Source organism: Centroberyx gerrardi, chromosome 23, assembly GCF_048128805.1.
Source record: "Centroberyx gerrardi isolate f3 chromosome 23, fCenGer3.hap1.cur.20231027, whole genome shotgun sequence".
NCBI lineage: Eukaryota > Metazoa > Chordata > Actinopteri > Beryciformes > Berycidae > Centroberyx > Centroberyx gerrardi.
In genome coordinates this window covers 14,781,135-14,798,626 of record NC_136019.1, presented here as the reverse complement: position 1 = coordinate 14,798,626, position 17,492 = coordinate 14,781,135, and the positions used below count along the sequence as shown (strand labels likewise).

Below are 17,492 nucleotides of genomic sequence, written 5' to 3'. Positions count from 1 at the left end.
ATAACCCATTCAAATCTCATTCTGCAGCTTTAAAAATACATGGACATCGAGTGAAAAATGAGAATCCCTTTGCTTAATTCTTATAAAAACTTCATATGAGAAATTTCTTCCGACAGCAGTGGTACATATTTGGTATGAGAAATCTGGTCCTAGAACAGCAGCCTCAGCCTGGGGCAGATGTGATGTGTGGAGCTGGAGTTGGGAGGTGAAATATGATCCCGGATCCCAGCATCTCCAGGAGCAGAGAGAGGTGTATCGCATAGCCACCACTCTATCTGTCTGGGTATGCAGTGGGAGAATGCAAAGGGAGGCGGAAGTGGAGGAGGAGAAGAGGAGGGGTAGTTGATGTAGGGACGGATGCACTGTGAGTGTATTTTGGTACAGCACCCATCTCGTTTCACTTAACAACACAACATGTGTTAATAGCACAAAACTGTTGCTATGAACTAGTCTTGCATTTAAAAATAAAAGTACGGAAGGGGTGATGAGATGGAGGGAGGAGCGGATAGGAAGATGAGGAGAAAAACAGGAGAGGGGTAGAGTTGAGAGGCAGTGGAAGCAATCGCTCTCCTCTTCTATAGAGTTTATTATCAGGTCCATGTCAGTAATGGATGGAGTGTGGTGGGGGAGCAAATGGTGAAGAGGGTAAGAGGGAGGAAGGAGGGGAATCAATGTTTCTCCTCCCTTTCTCATCTGAACTGCCTACTGTAATTGTTGCTCATCAGGCGCTGTATGAATAGGAAGTTGTAGGAAACTAGATTGCTAGATTCATTTGGTCTGTCTGGAAAGGGAGTGGAGAGAGACCTAATTTGGACCTGTTTGAAAATGTTATTTGAGACTGTAAAATGAATTTCCAGATTAGATTTGAGGTCAGAGAACCACAGGGTGTTCTGGCTCTGAGATGAATCCCAAGTCTGTTGATCTTGATGTCCCATGTCTTGAGTTGATCTTTTTGAGTCTAGATATTTTGGTTTTGTGTCCTTTCTGTCAAATGGAAAACAGATACAAAGGATTTAGGGTAACCATGCCTGTCATGGTCAGTATCCTGTCTCGTTTTGTCATCTGCTTCTTCTTCTTCTTCTCTTTGCGTGTTGCACTCTTAACTCCTGACCTCTTCTTTTGCTCACTACATTTCGCCTTGAGAACAGCCTGTCATTATTTCCCTCCCTTTGTTATTCCCTGCCCCTATTCTGCTCTGCATTTCACCTTGTAAATCCTGTTGTCTCGTCTCCTTCCTCCATCCTTTGAAATATTTGAAGAACTCTCGCCTCTTTCTGCATGTAAATGAGCCGTCTTGTTAGTGCTCCTCTCTTTCCTCCCTGTTATTTCATTTTATTTTAGCAAAACCACTGCGTCTCTTTTGCTATTCCGTCTCGAAATATCACTTTTTAATTTTCCTCCTCTCTTCTTCTCTCTGACTTGAAAGAAAGCCACTACCAGTCGGCTGGTTTGGTGTCTCTCCACCTCTCTGCAAGCTGCGAACGGCTATCTTTAGACTTGTTGCTCCTCCCACTACTGGTCTTGCATAGATATATCTGGAAATAGACATTCCCAAGTTTTCAGTCTTCCTGTCCCTCCCAAGTATCCGATCTGTCTCTGTCTTGCGCGCACTCACTCCATCTATTGCTCATTCTCTCTCTCTCTCTCACTCTCTCTCTCACACACGTTAACAGTATAACAAAGTCTACGACTGCAAGTATTTTCTTGCCTTCTCTCATTCTCTCTGATTCTATCTTATCTTGCTCCTGCACTGCCTATCAGCCCTCAACTCCCGTTGAACCAGCATGCTTCCCTGCTATTTATACACTGCATCTGTTCAAATCTCTTCCTTCTCACCAACAGTCCATTTGCTGTCTGCAGCAGCCTTTTCTTTCCGTTTCTTCTCCCCTTCTTCCCTTATCTTATTCCCTCCTTACTTTATCCACAGATTCACTCTTCTTTCTACCGCCTCCCGCCTCTTTTTCCTCTTCTGCTTTCATTATTCCCGTCCAGTGTTTCTTTCCTTGTTGATGATTCTGTCCATCACAGGGCTATTCTTTCCTCTCATTCTTTCCGCTCCTTTCTTCTTTCTGTACTTGGTCGGCATTCTGTCAACCACTCCATTTCTTTCACCCTCATGCTCTGTCTTTATTCTTTCCCTTGCTGTTTAGTTTCAGGTCTCTTTTCTTTCCCCTCATACTCTCACGTATCCCTTTTCTTCTGTGATCCACTCTTTTACTGTTCAGTCTGTTCTTTCATCTCCCTCGTCCTCTGCCCATACTTATTACTTTCTCGCTCTTAATGTGTTTATGTTTATGTCCGTCACATGTCGTCTCCAGCGTGGCAGCTCTCCTCTCCGTGTACAATGAGAACAGGGAAGAAGAACGCGTCCTGGTAGGGCGGAGGCCGATCCCTCTCGCCCTCCCTCACCTCGCCCCCCTCTCCACCATCTTGATCTACTTCTTCGTCCCTCTCCCCCCCTCCTCTTCCCCTGTCCTCCCTCCTCCTCACCACCTCCTCCTCCTCCTCTTCCTCGTCTTCGTCCCCCTCTCCTTCCAGCACTCCCCTGCTCTCCTCGTCGTCCTGTCTCGACCCTAACCCTAGGAATCCTCCACCTCCACCTCCTCCTCCTCCTCCTCCTCCCCCACTTCCACCTCCTCCTCCACCTCCTCCGCTTCCTCCTCCGTCCTCCCCTCTTCCTCCCAGACCTCCACCCATGCTTCGGGAATGAAACAGGCTGGCTGGGCGCCCACCTCCGAGTCTCCCTAGCGAGAACCCGCTCCGACTCAGCACCAGCCTCCCTCCTCCGCCTCCGCCCCCCTGCCCTGCTGCCCTAATCCCGGCCACAGTGGCGTTCAGCAAGGCTGTGGTTCCCGTTGGGGCCCTTAGCCTGGAAGGCAGGCTGGAACTCGACGTGGTCCTCCGGCACCGGGGGCAGCTCTGGAGGAGGTAAGCTGAGTTGAAGACCACGGGCAGGGCTAGAGGAGCCGGGGTGACCCCCTGGCTTGGGGTGATGCCTGGAGGTCCAGAGATGGGGGTGGTGGTGGTGGGGTTGGTCCCCCCACTCCTGTCCAAGTCCATGAGGAGGGCTTCAGAGTAGCTGGGGACCATCTGTTGGTTACAGCGGATGTGCCACTCCAATTCTGTCATGTCCACCGTGTTGACCCGAGAGATGGCTCTGTAGCTCGTCCCGTTTAGCCCCACTCCAATCCCAATCCCTCCTCCGTGGATTCCATTCTCAGTCCCTCCCTCACTCCCATCCCCTCTCCCGCCTCCTCCGCCACCTCCTCCTCCACTCTCCTCGTCCTCCCCGAACAGCTTCTCCACGTGGTAGTGGACGTACGCTGTGCGATATTCTGACACGACGCGCAGCGGCCATGATAGGAGGAAAGCTGACGCCAGCCAGAACACCCTGTGCCTGGAATACCACGGCTGGCGAGCAGGATCTGGGAATGCCAGGATGTGCTCCCGGAAATCCACGTTCTTCAGGTGCATTCCCTCCCTGGCCTCCATGTAGTCGTCGAGCCCCTCGTTCTCCCCGAAGAACCGTGCCCGCTGGGGAGTGCAGAATAGACGAGAAAAGAATAACACATTAGCTGTGTCACCATATACAGAATACAATAAAATAGAAATACAGAGCTATATTAAATATGTTTAGCTATAGCTTTTACCATAGCTTACCTGGGTGAGGTAGGCAGCCTCAGCGCGTGCACTGGAGAAGCTGAAGAGGAAGAAAATGACTTATTGCCTCTTTTACCCAAAATAACTGTGATAATCTTGTCATGTACCCCTCCAAGATAAACACACATTTAGCCTCCAAGGGCCATATAGGTGATACATTGAGGAGGTGCGATGACATGAGGAGTGGGATGGCAGCTCCATGGTTAACTGTAGATTTAAGGGCATGATGCTTACTTAACCACCACCCCCTTTGTTAAAATCAAATAGGGAAAACTTCCCCACCATGTCTCCCTTTTTAAAATTGAGCCAGTTCACATTGTGGTTACCAGCGGGTGTTTCTCTAACCTGAAACACTTGGTGAAGCGGAGGCGGACAGCGGGGTGCAGCTGCATGTCCAGCAGCTCCTTGGATACGTCTTTGACACCGTAGCGGGCGTAGTCAAACTCTGAACTGGAGGCGTGGGTGTTCACCCGCTCATGGTAAACCTGTGGAGGGGAGGGAGAGGGAGAGGGAGAGGGAGAGGGCAACGGAGGGAGGAGCATAGAAGGAGGTTTGAGAAAGAAAACGTCACGTTATAGCCTAATATAGAATATAAAACGCAATTAAGAATAGAGTGAGAGCAAGAGAAAGTGTGTGTGTGTGTGTGTGTGTGTAGTAAATATAGTTCCCCTCACCTGTGTGGTAGTATATGCATCTCCGTTGCGGTATCTTGTCACCTGTCTGGTCCTCCTCACATAGTGATAGCTGATGGCCTTCCACCAGATGCAGGGTGTGGCCTGCTGAAGCCTCTGCACACGCTCGTACACTTCCTGTGTCAATCAATCAATCAATCAATCAATCAATCAATTTATATCTCATAGTCAAAGCATGCGTTTAACCCATTTAAGCTGAACTGTTAAAAATTAGGCTGAACAACATAAAATAAAAAGGCATAATATTGCATATAGAGTTCTGGTAGTGGCAGTACATACAGAAAGAAATAATCAAATCTATACTGTTCGTATCCGGCAATGTTAATATACACAGCTTAATCAGCTGCAAGTGAGACCCTGCCAAGTTCTGTCTATGGGGTACATGTTTCATGTTTTGGATTTATTTTTTGTCAAACATAAGGCTATATTGATAACTGAGCCTCATTATTTAGAGCTGCCTTGAGCCATGTTTTTAACCACATGGTAAGTGCCTAAAAGCTGTCAAGGATAACATAAAAAGCCATGAAGGTTTTTGGCAGTGGCAGAAAGATAGGCCTGAGATGAATAGAAAGCAGGATGCACTGCTTTTAAGGGGCGGTATGCTCCTGGAATTCCAGATAACAGACAGAGCAGAGCAGAATAAACCAAAGATAGACTAGTGCCCTCAGGTCAGCTCATTTCCATATGACTGGCACTTGTTTCTTTCTACAATTTCACACTCAAGGAGGAAACTGAAAATAAAATGGCATTCTCATCAAATCTGAAATCTCTGATCCGAACCAAATTCATAGCTGTTTGAAGGTAGGATTATAATTATCCTGTACCCTGCCTCCACAGCAACCTGCAGTGCATTTGTGCAATTCATTCTCAATATGGGGTCATTTTATAAATCATTTTAACATTTTCATTTTAGGCATTTAGCTGACACACTCTTATCCAGAACAACATCCAAGCAGATAGGGGTTCAGGATCTTGCTCAAGGACACTTTCACAGAACTCATGGCTGCTGCAGGAGTCAAATCTACAACCTATTGTATACAGGACGGTCTCTCTAGCTACTAGGCCACCCTGCTGAATCCCCCTGCTGATTTCAAAGCTGAAACCCTTTAGACACGTACCTGGAATTCAGCATGGGCCAACATGGCAGTCTTGGAGAAGCAGTGCCAGCACTCCACCAGGTAAACCACATACAGCATGGCCAGAAAGGCCAGGGGGATGTAGACGTAGCCGCTGGAACACGGACTCTCTAAGTGCAGGATGTCGTTGTAGTAGGCCGCCGAGGTGGCGTCGTCATCAGCACCGAGGGTGATGGAGGAGGAGCCGAGGACGGGGACGCGGCAGAGAGCGCACCAGGCCAGCGTGGCGAAGCAGCCGTACATGAGGAGGGTCAGGAGGAGGCACTTCCAATGGGACTCCCGACACAGGGAGGAGGCCAGGGACTGTTGGACTGGCCGTTGCTGTGGGGGCAGAAAGAGAGAGCAGAGGGAGGAGAGAGTAGAGGAGAAGAGAATAGATGTTAAGACACTAAGGGCCATATTTACTCAGAGGTGCGCTAATTCCTACTGTGTGCAAAAATGCACACAGGCTTCTCCAGTTTAACGCCTGATTTATTAACACCACTTATGCAAATCAAGTCCGTTGCAATTTTCCAGTTAGAATACCTGAGGTGCAATATAAGTGTATGGCAAGCCGTTTTAACATTGTGCAGGGGAGAGAGCAGAATGTCATTTCCCAACTGTAGCTGAGCCAGAGGCCAACAGATGAAGGGTTGACACAAGTTTTATCTATGTGGGTATGGCATGACTCCTCTTGGTCCAAGGTTCCAATTCGTTTTTTATTTCACCAAGCGGTGCTAACTAATATCAATATTATTGTAGGGGAGGACGAGGATGAAGAGCATTAAGTCCGGGCTGGGGATAGAGGGCAAGCACATGAATGATGACTGTGTGCATGGTGGGGGACTACAGCCTTTGAAGTTCAGCTTTCAGCGAGGCAATAGATGGAAGAAGGGGGGATAAATTGAAATGACTGAGTAGGGTAAAAAAGTCAACAATGCCAGTATGATCTGTTATGCAGGAGTTTTTCTTCTACCATATTACCACCTTTGCTTTCCTTCCCTTGTTTACAAAGTACTTACTTTTAGACTTCATGGGGGGAGGTAATGCATTCTCTTTTTAACAGTGTCTTCTAAAATAGGTTTGGGGTTTTATATACACATTAAATTCATTTCAAGACAAAAAAGCAGAACCATCACAAAATCATTACAAAATTTGATCGTTTTTCATATCTTCAACAGCTTGTTCTCCATATGGCAAGACACCCTCTGTGACTTTTTAATAATCATAATCTTCCTGTTTTGTAAAGAGTGTCATATTTCAGACTAAGTGTGTAAGCTGAGGTCTTGACCAAAGGACTGCATTACACTGCCCTACCCTTCATCAACCCATCATAGGGTAAGTGCTGCATAACACACACACACACACACACACACACACACACTCTTTTATGCCTCTCTCTAAGTGCACAATTTGAGACAGCCTCACTTGCCCTGTGTTTGAGTGTGTACTAGTACAGTACACACTCAAACACACACGTATACATTAGACACAAGCGTGTATGTATCTCTCTCTCACTCTCTCTCACATACACACACACACACACACATAACCATGCACGTTCATAGCACTGTAATGCAGCTAGGAGAGTGTGTGTGAGAGTGTGTGTGAATAATTTAGATGAGAACGATGCTTCCAGACTGTTCTCTACCTAACTGACTCCACTCCAACATCAGCAGCATATCACTACTGCTGCAATATGTGTATGTGTGTGTGTGTGTGTGTGTGAATGAAAGAGAGAGAGAGAGAGAGAGCAAGAGACAGAAAGGGGAAAGAGCTGTACCTAAAGAAGACTGTGTATAATGTATGTCGTATGTGTGTGTGCATGTCAGAGAAAGAGATCAAAAAGAGAGAGGGGTACAGAGAATATACCTGTGTTTATGCGTGTGCGTGTGTGTTAGGGAGAGAGAGAGAGAGAGAGAGAGATGGTTTACTTGTGTCCATGCATGTGTGCGCTCCCTCCATGTTGTTATTCTCTGCCTCGTGCTGAATGCGGCGAGGCGAGAGCGACAGAGCAGATGAAAAAAAGAGATGGGATGACACCAGTGTCCTCTCCTCCTCCCTGCCAAGTCTGCCTGTCCTGTCAGCACATCTCTCCCTCCATCTCTCTCCCTCTCTCTCACACACACACACACACACACACACACACTAATTAAACAGTGTCTCTCTCTCTTTATTTCCCCCTTTCTCCTTCTCTCTCTCTCTCTCTCTCTCTCTCTCACACACACACCTCCTTCACTTTCATTCTGTCCCTGACTCTCTGTCTATCCAGCACAATGCAGCCACATTTTGCAATCACCCCTGGCACGTTTGCCTGGCTCCAACACACACACACGCGCACACACACACACACTCAGCTTTGAGGGCTCCGTTTAATAAATCAAGGAAAGAGTGAAGGGCATCTACATCAGTCCACTGCCCTCTGCAAAAGTCAATGACAAACCCAGCCAACTCCTCTCTCTTGCACACTTAGGCAGCCAAAAATACAACATATCCTTTACAAAACAGACTATGAATAGTAAAATTCACCATCATAATCCTCTCTCACTCTCTCTCTGTGTGCCCCTTCTCCCTCCACATCTTCCCCCCTTTCCTTAGGTCATCTGTTCCTCTCTGTCTGTCTCCCTCCCTGACTCTTTCCTCCCATCTCCTCACCATTCACTCTTCAATCCCAACCTCAGTCTCTCCTTCCTCTCCTCACTCTCACCCTTCCTCCTTACCCCCCATGTCTCCTCTGCTACATCCTCTCCATACGTCTGTCTCTAAGTGGATTGATTGGGCTAAAATCTAGGAGAGAGGGAGTGAGAGAGAGAGAGGGAGAGGGGGGGGTACCGTTCATTACCATTACCCAGGATGTATCCACTTCAACTTTGAAATGAACTCTTCATGACTGAAAGTCAAAGGAGTGGTTCAAAAGCAGGCTGCATGTTTGTCTTTCTTGATTGGAAGTATGGAGTATGAAAGGATGGAAAAGGAAGAAAAAAGAGAGTGACAGATAGAGAGAGAGCCAAAAGAAATGGCAGAGTAGTGACAGATTGCACCTCCCCAGGGAACTCCATTACCAAAAATCAGCCTTCTCCTCCCTCTCCCTCTCTCTCTGTCTCTCTCCTTTGGTCTTTCTCTCGTCAGTCCCCTCCCGTCCTTTATCCCTTACTTTCTACAACAGCTCAATGTTGCCAAAAACAAACAGAACATTCTAGCAAAAGCCTGGATGGTTCTAGGCTGACATTTTTATCAAGTAATTCAGGATTGCCGGTGCAAGACAAGTCCATTAAAGGGAAAATCCACCCTGAGACAGAATTCATGTTATTCCTACTGTATACACTTATGCACGTCAATCAATGCAGCATGAGCAATTATTTCCCAAAGCTAAATACCAGAGACTCTAATCTGTGCTGTCATCGAGACGCAGAATCTGGAGATGCTCCATTGACAATTAACTGTGGGCTGACTGCGGACGCTTTTACAACCAAATGAGCTCCATTCCACAGCAGTGCTGAAAGTTATGAACTAGTGAGACTAGAGTTTCCACACAAAGCAGATATGGGAACTGTTCATATGGTGAACCATGAAATATGTCAGTGCTCTTTCCATCTCCGACACTAAGCGATGTTGCCAGGTTACAGTGTTGAGACGTTGCTAGCTAGGAGGCTGAGGGACCATTTCATGGTCACATGGTATTGATAACTAATAGAGGGTCAAGTGAACCGCTCAGTCACCTGGCAACTAGCTGTAGAGATGCTCTTCAAGTTCCACATCTAGCAAACAATAACTAGCAGGGTGGTGTTTTGAGTAGACCTTATAGACAAGATATGTAGAAAAGATAGTTTTATATGTCTGATTTTTATATAATTTCATTTGATTTGTTTTCTTATGGTATGAACTGCGGCTCTCTGCTGCAACATGTTTTCTTTACATCTTTTAAAAGAGGACCACATTGGAAATAAGTTTTGGGAACTTTGTGTGTTATCCTTGATGATTTTAATTAATGCAAGACTGATGACTGTGCATTATTTTTGATTATCAAATAAACAAACAAACCACTTTGACTAAGACACTGAATCCCTATCAGCTCCAGGGATGCTGCTCTGTAGCTGATCCTGTGCTCTGACCTCCATCTGCACCGGAGTAGGCAAAAATAATATTTCCCAACAGGAATCAATAAAGTACATTATTATTATTAATTGTTTTCAATGGGCATTAGAAGTGTCAGGTGGCACATCAGACCCTTGATGCATCTGCTTTGAACTTGGCTCATTTTTGGAACAGAGGACCAAAAAGGTGAAGTTTCTAGAGCAACAGTGACAACTGATTTATTTGGAGGAAAAAGGAGATAATCCTGGTTTTTAATCAGGGTGTTCTCGTCAAGAAGTAGGATACTGGATTCCAATACATGAAGTCAAAACAATTATTGTACGAATAGTTAATACAGTTTTATTTGGCGGTGCAGGTTCTGCTCTCTAGGCTGCTCCCCGTATGAATCCAAGCAGCATGCTAAAGATTCAGTGGGGAGCGCAATCGAACCCCCCAGGGAAATGCAGAGCAGAACTCAGCAGACACATATCATTGAAATATACATAATTTCGAGAGACAAGCCTACAGAAACATACCATTGCTAGTATACTGATTAATAAGGAACCAGAACAGGAGGAGGCTGGGTGGTGGAGGGAGAAAGCAGCACAGCCAGTCAACAGACAGCAGTGTGTGGCAAGTAGGAACCGCAGGGATGAATGAGGAGCTGACAGCTGAAATGCACCGCCTTGTTTGAAGTGCTGAACGTGATTGGTGTTTGTTAGGATCAGCTGATGATCAGCTGCTGTGGCACACATGACTTAAAGGGTAACTTCGGTATTTTTCAACCTGGACCCTATTTTCCCATCTTTTTGTGTCTAAGTGACTAAGGGGGCCAACAATTTTTGAAATTGGTCCAGTATTGAGCGAGATCTTTTGGATGTAATCCGACGGGGCAAATCGCACCGTCAATGTACGTCCACTAAAAGTGCTTGTTTTTGCCACTGACAGGCTCAGATTGTTATTAACTTATAACTTCCTGCAACAACTCAACACTCGCGAGACTTGAGCGAGACTTGGTTACACACAGACCAGATCAAGCGAAAGGTAAAGAAAAACGTTTCATTTCTCTGTAGGGTCCTTTCCATAATGTTCCATAATGTCAGACACTTATAATAACAATCTGAGCCTGTCAGTGGCAAAAACAAGCACTTTTAGTGGACGTACATTGACGGTGCGATTTGCCCCGAGAATGAAATGTGCATAAGTCTTAAATACTGAATTAGCAGGCTAAAGGGGACTCAATATATGAAACACGCCAAGGTTCAGCCACACATATTCCCAAATCCTCTGTACAATTTAATTTGCATTTATACCTTGTCGGTAAGGTCCCACTACTAATAAAGAGCAAAAGCCTATTAAGTATTTAGCGTTGATCCTAAATGACTGCGCTTCCCAATAAAATAATCACTGCAACTGTGAACTGCTTTTTGATTAGACACATTAGACCGAGTTGGGTTTTTTCATCCTATCCAGGAATCAGCTGGCTCTGTAAAAGTGAAACCGCTATAATAATTTGTAATATCATTTGCAATGCTTACATTTCCAGCTGAGCATAATTTCCCCTTAAATCGCTTCAAAGCTAAGAAATGAGACTTTATCTGCATTCTAGGCCTGTAGTATGCAGATTTTTATTTGCTGTGCTACAGCACATCTATATTAAGTGATATTTTCAAACTGGAGATGCAGTTTGGTCATGACAGTAACAAATACGATGGTAACGGTGTGTCTTGTTGAAACAGTCACATGATTTATCGTGTAGTTCAGGTTCTCCTTCCTGGTTAGACACATTAGATCAGTGTTTACTGAATAAAGGCTCCTGGAGCTCTTTCTGGTGGATCCCCCGAGGACAAGAGCAGCAATACGTTTTCATTTGACCTCGTCCTAGTCAGGGCCAGACTACATTTCTCCTGTTTAGGCATCCTGATGGCTCTCCAGGCTAAGGCATCTTATGCTCACAATATCACAGGTATAGGTCATCCCATCTCACTTTCTCTCATCTTTCCTGCCACTGTATACTTTCTAACATTTCAAAACTTCTAAATTTGTGTACTGGGAAGAGAAGGTTGAAGGATTCCTTGCATTAGGTTGTCTGGTGCGAGAAAACACGTTTCTCCCTCTGTCTCTCTTTCTACTGATTCAGCTGGTTAGGTGTGATTGGAGCAGCTATAATTAGCAATCCCAGCGTGTGGGTGGCAAATGAAGAGAGGAAGTGAGGAGAGGAAAATGTGCTGTAGATACCTGCAGTGCACTCTTAAAAATGATGTGTCATTTTTAGCACATCTGTGAGTGCCACTTGGGATGTGACATTTCTGCAAGCTGTGCTGCAACAAATAAATCTTTAACATGTGTTGTGTTGGGAAGTAAGACAAAGTCTGTGTTGTCCCAACACACACTCACTGATGTGCTGAAAATGTCATTACTTTGTTATAAATATCCTTTTAAAACATATGTGTCTAGTATAAAAGCACTAAAACCGCTCTTAGTTGGAGACTAAGTAGTCCACCAATGTAATATGTAATAGCCAATGTAATATCCATGACAGCATACTGTAAGTGATAGGCAAGAGAAAGCTAAAGAAAATGTTGAACTTTGTGTTATGAGTAGTCTTGTGAGTGAGACATACAGCAGTCCTTTCATTCTTGCAGAGGACATGGACACCTGCCACCATCTAGTGCTTATAAAGACATTTGAGATTAGCTGATAGCCTGTGCTATTTTTATATGCATTTCACTAAAACAGGGAAATGTGCACCAGTTAGTAAAATAGTGACAACAGACATAAATGTACACATGTATTAAAAAAAAAAGTTGACAACGACCAAAAAAGTTCTCACATACACATTGTGAGAACTGATCTGCTGATACATAGTACGCCACAGTGTACCAAGGGATCTATATTCGTCAAGAGTTTGTGTGCCTTGTTAAACTGATATAAGGCCTGTAAATTCATAGTATAGGCCGAGATTATACTTATATAGGGTGCCATACTTTCTTCTTTAATCATAATACTATTCTGAAAATGTAATTTCTTTGCAGTTTGCCTTTGGGTAATCATCTTGCGGAATTCATGGTTTGCCCAGCTTTTTATTTTTCCACTAAAAGTAGGCCTGTGCCCAACTACCACTGGGCTCTGAGTGCAGCTTAGATGGAAGTGTTTGTTCTGAATGTTTGTGAGTATGTTGTTGATACTGTATGTCCTTATCTGAAAACATATTGCTTTACATGTCCTTTGCTTATTCACTACAGTTTGTTTTGGTATCTGTTGGGAGATGATACATGTCTTGTTGAATGTTTGTCACTCTTCCACTGCTGTACCGGCATCTGCAAACACCATTATGTTTTTATAAAGAAATTATCCAATAAGAAATTATCCGATAATTTCTTTATATGGACTATTTTGTATTCCTACGACCAACCAGCACCTGATTATAAGTGGCTGTGTCAGAAGGTGCTGTAATCTTTTGGATGTCTTTCAGATTGCAGCCTCTCCAGGCTGTAAGCACTGGCAACAGAAAGCATTTTTCCCTGAGGACAATGAACTATCTATCTATTAACTTTTCGGTTCACCTGCCAACGTCTGGTACACTAAAAAAAAAATACCTGCTAAGAGCTTTTTTTACTGGCCAAAATAAATAATATAATTTTTTTCATAAAAATATGGCATGGTTTTCAATGCTGTTTCTGTGTGAAACATTCAATCAAGAGATAAGAGCAGATTTAGAGTTTTAATTTAAAACTTAAAAGGTTGTAATTCATCATGCATCTGCATCAACTGATCTGCAACAGTTCATTCATCATCACCATTTTGTGTAGAGCCAGCGTAACAGGCAGCCAGTCAGGAGTCTATTTGATACAGAACCATTGTTTTGCTTTGATTTGATTGGCTAATACGAGAGAGTGTATGGTGGTAGGTAGCGCTAAAGTTGGAGAACAGGCAAAGAGACATTCAAACGTTATCACCTCAACAAGGAACCGGCCAGGGTGGCGGGTGACCCTTATGGATCCACCAAAGACCAATTTTATTGTCAGTTGGCGCTTAGCAGTTATTAGCCTAATTTTGGACCCTGTTTAAGTATTGAACATATTAAGATCAAACAAGGATCAGGTTCATCAAGTTGTATTATTGTAAATCACTACTTGTACACAAGGTGGTGGATTCTCTAGCTGGTGGAGCTGTCAAACTGTGACAGTTTTATGAGCCTCGATAGCTGACCAATCCCAGAGCTTCAAATTCTATATATAGGCCTACAGGTCTTTCCCAGAAAACCAGTGGTTTCCATCAAAACAGACCTGCCCATTCTTACTGTCCCTTGGCTCATTACCTTCTTCTCTTCTGCAATTAACATACCCATTTATCCCATCAAACACAAATTTGCTGTTAGCTAGTCTACATAGTGTTAGTCTACTTCATGTTGGCAGCCAGTCTGCTGTTATCTTCTCAATGTCGTTTTTCTATTGCAGCCTATCTGCATGCTGCATGTGCTGGCCACTTACCATTAATAGTGTGAATGTGTGTGTGTGCACGCCTGCGTTTGTGATAGTGCTTGTGTCTGTGTGTGTGTGTGTGTGTGTGTGCGTGCATGCAGACCCATGTGAGCCAGCGAGTAAGTAAAGGTAAGTGAGGATACGGGTGTGCAAATGTTTGAGAGAGAAAGAGAGAGTGAGAGACAAGGAGAGAGAGATGGGAGGATGACGTTGTGTACTCCGGGAGAGGCAGCGCTGTCCTGTAAGAGGAAGGAGACCAAGAGGGGAGGCTGAGAGAGTAATGGAGGCAGAGCACAGATGCAGACCAAATTCATTGCATTACATTGCCCTGTCTGCACTGCAGACATGGATAGAAAGACAGACTAAGAGGAGAGTGGCAGAATGAACTGTAAGGCATCTTTTAACAGGATTAGTAACTCTACATTTTATGTGCCTGGGGCTTTAAATTAGTGCTAGCCACGCACCAAATTCTCAATTTTGTCACTGTCAATTCTACTAGCCACTTCTCTGTTAGGTCAATCATATATATTCTAAAAACTAGTTTAAGAAAGATGGTTAAGAAATAAAATTTGAAGGCAACATGCATCTAGATGTGCAGATAATGCCCACAGATGATATTTAACCTAGCTTGCCTTTTCAAGGTGGTGTGACCAAGATCATATACAGGTATACAGAGTATATAACCACCTCTATCTCACTTATTAGCCTAACACTGACACATCACCGCTGGTGTTGAGGTCACAACATGCCCACCACCACTCTGCAATATATCCACTTCATTAACTCCACACAACTACATACACAGGTACAGCGATTATACCCATCACTTTCTATGGGCATATACTGTATTCCCACCTAATAACACATAACATAACCATTAACTTTTTAGCCAGTAGGCCACAATAGCTGATGAAATCCCAAAATAGACCAGCAGGTTTGACTATTAGGACCTTCAAATGATGGTTGGTCACCTGCTAAAGTGGTTGGCAGAGTAGACAAATTTAACAGCATTTGACTGGCGTTTGATGGTAATTTCCCACTCAAAGGGGTAACAGTGTAGCCACCTCCTTAGCAGTATATCAACTTCTTCAGCTACCATTACACCAGTGCATACAGAACTCACCTCCTCTTAGGATATAGGCTATCGTGTTTAAAGCAGTACAACAGTGAAGGGTGGTGGGGCGACAGCATGCCCACATCCTTAGATATCCATTAGACCCTATAGCCTGGGCCGTGATAGTAGCCTAGTCTACCCACCCTTGGGTTGTTTTCCCTGTCAACTGACTTCATAATGCTGTGTCATATGTATTTGTCTTGCTTTTTACTATAAAGCCAATGAGGTAGAATAAACATTGCAGCTTCCCACAGTGTTGTAGTGGTAGATGAAGAAGTCTGTTACTGCTGAGGAGGTGGTATATTGCTTAGGTGGAAGGTTATATGCTTAGGATGTGGGTGGGCAGCAGGGTGATGTATTGAGACTGCCCTTCAAACAGGGGATCCATGCTCAAGCCCCCGTGTATGTAACCATAGGCCCTGCTGATGTGCCCTTGAGCATGACACTGAATCCCTGCACTCTGACCTTCTTGTGTAGGGGTTGCAAGTGAAAAGGATTTTCCCTATAGAGTCAATAAAAGATCTTCATTATTACCGTTCAGGAGGTGGATATACTACTTAGGAGCATGTACAGTAGGTGCACTGCTGAGGAGGTGTGCATACTAAGGAGGTGGACAGCTACTATGGAGGTTGGCGTATTAGTAAGAAGGTGGACATATTGCTGAGGAGGAGGAGGGTATAATGTGATTCTATTCTAAATGGTATTTCATCGAAAATACTGTTTGCTGAATATACTCTCACTACCCTGACAAAGAGCTAGGTATACTGCTGAGGGGACGCTGGTACTCTATATTAGCCTATATTTCAGTGGAAATTAGGCTGAAAGGTCTATGCCCAGAGGAAGGGCTGCTATACTGTGATGTCACCCTCCGATATATTTCAATGGTTTCAGCAGGTAGGTGGGCATACTCCAACTACACTGAAAAAGATGTGCACACAGTATGTCATCAATCACACCACTATCTACCCTACTCTCTCCCACTAGGAACACATGATACAGCGTTGTCAGAGGTGTTGCATCAGTATTATGGCTTTGTTTGTTTCACATGGAGGCACATTATAACAGTTCAGCACTACCCTCCCCTCTCTGTTTACCTAAACCACAGCATCATCACCATTCACTTCAAGGCCAAGGTCCTGTCCTGTGTCCTTCCCCTTGTAGAAAGCACCAAAGGCTGTGAGAAATGTGACAAATCCTTCACATTAACACCGTCATGCCCTGTTTTGATAGTAAAAGGCAAAGAGGAGGCATATGTGGTGCATGGTGTAGAAATGACTAGTTGTTTATGGGAAAGACCAATGAATAACTCCCTAAGTCCCGTGAGCTATGACATGAGAGCAAGAAGGTGGTTTTTGGAGGGGCAAAATCTGCGCAACTTCTAGACCCTTTCTATTTACACACAAACACACGCACGCGCGTGTGCGCCCGGAGTGGGAGGAGGAGAAGGTGAGAGAAAGAACTAGTCAATTTCCTTCCTTACCTGCTCTCTCCCTGCCCCTTCCTCCAAAATGGGCTCTTCTGCGGTCGCCGTCTCCTCTTCCGTCTGCATTTTCCCTCTTTCCTTTCCTTCCTTCCTCCCTCCCTTCCTTAGAACCGGGCACGGGCAGTTCCTACCCCGGTAACGGCCGAAGGCAGGGACCTCCCCGGCGGAGCAGCAGGCTCGGTCACCCCATCCGCCGCAAGTCGGTATCCTATTTCACGATGGCGGGGCCTGCGGCAAATAAGCATCATCTACTCCGAATTCAACGGTCGCCCTCTCTCTCTCTCTCTCTCTCTCTCCCCTCCGCTGACTCTCTCTCAACCCGCTCGGTGTTTCTCCTTCAGCCTCTCCATCCTTCACTTCAAAGGCAAATCTTGACAAAACACCAACCGTCAAAGCCCGTTGCCCTTCTTGCCAAACCGTTTTTCAGCTGCTGTCGGTCCTTCTCGTGATGCCCGAGCGTGTGTTTATGTGTGTGTGTGTGTGTGTGTGTGCGCGCGCGCGCGCGTGTGAGCGAGAGCCAACGCTTTCACCAGCTGCACAGATGACGGATGGAAGACGCTCGTGAGCTCGAGAGGCTGCAGGAATAAAAAAAAAAAAAAGCACTATCGGTCATTCATTTAAGGTATTCGGGCGAACGAGGAGGATAAACACGAGGCATCGCGACGCAAAAGGCTAGTCCAGGATGATTTTCTTTCGAGTTAAGAAGACAACAACTTTATTTCGTTCCGTGCAGGTCACGGTTGCACCTTGCGTTGTGTCTCCGCTGACGTCACATACCAACACCGCCACCACCACGGTCCGCCACCTGCGCGCATGCACAGGCGCAAGGATCTCCCACAGAGACACACACTCACATGCACAGAGGCACGC

General features: G+C 45.1%; 1 protein-coding gene across 1 annotated transcript; it reads right to left on the bottom strand.

The window, feature by feature from the left end:
* Positions 1 to 2,301: 2,301 nt before the first annotated feature.
* LOC139917253 (transmembrane protein 151A) lies at positions 2,302 to 16,688 on the bottom strand. The gene is made up of 7 exons (XM_078291714.1): positions 16,620 to 16,688; positions 10,515 to 10,553; positions 5,471 to 5,809; positions 4,335 to 4,469; positions 4,006 to 4,145; positions 3,661 to 3,700; positions 2,302 to 3,534 (listed from the first exon to the last, which is right to left on the bottom strand). Exons 1-7 carry the CDS (start codon positions 16,686 to 16,688, stop codon positions 2,302 to 2,304), a joined length of 1,995 nt encoding a protein of 664 aa, XP_078147840.1.
* Positions 16,689 to 17,492: the final 804 nt, after the last annotated feature.

Excerpts from the sequence above, each read along its gene's own strand:
- LOC139917253 (XM_078291714.1), bottom strand. The coding sequence starts at position 16,688 with ATGCAGACGGAAGAGGAGACGGCGACCGCAGAAGAGCCCATTTTGGAG. Across the intron at positions 10,554-16,619 it reads AAGGGGCAGGGAGAGAGCAG|TCTCGCTCAAGTCTCGCGAG; the intron begins GTAAGGAAGGAA and ends TGTGTAACCAAG. Across the intron at positions 3,701-4,005 it reads CGCTTCACCAAGTGTTTCAG|CTTCTCCAGTGCACGCGCTG; the intron begins GTTAGAGAAACA and ends CTTCCTCTTCAG.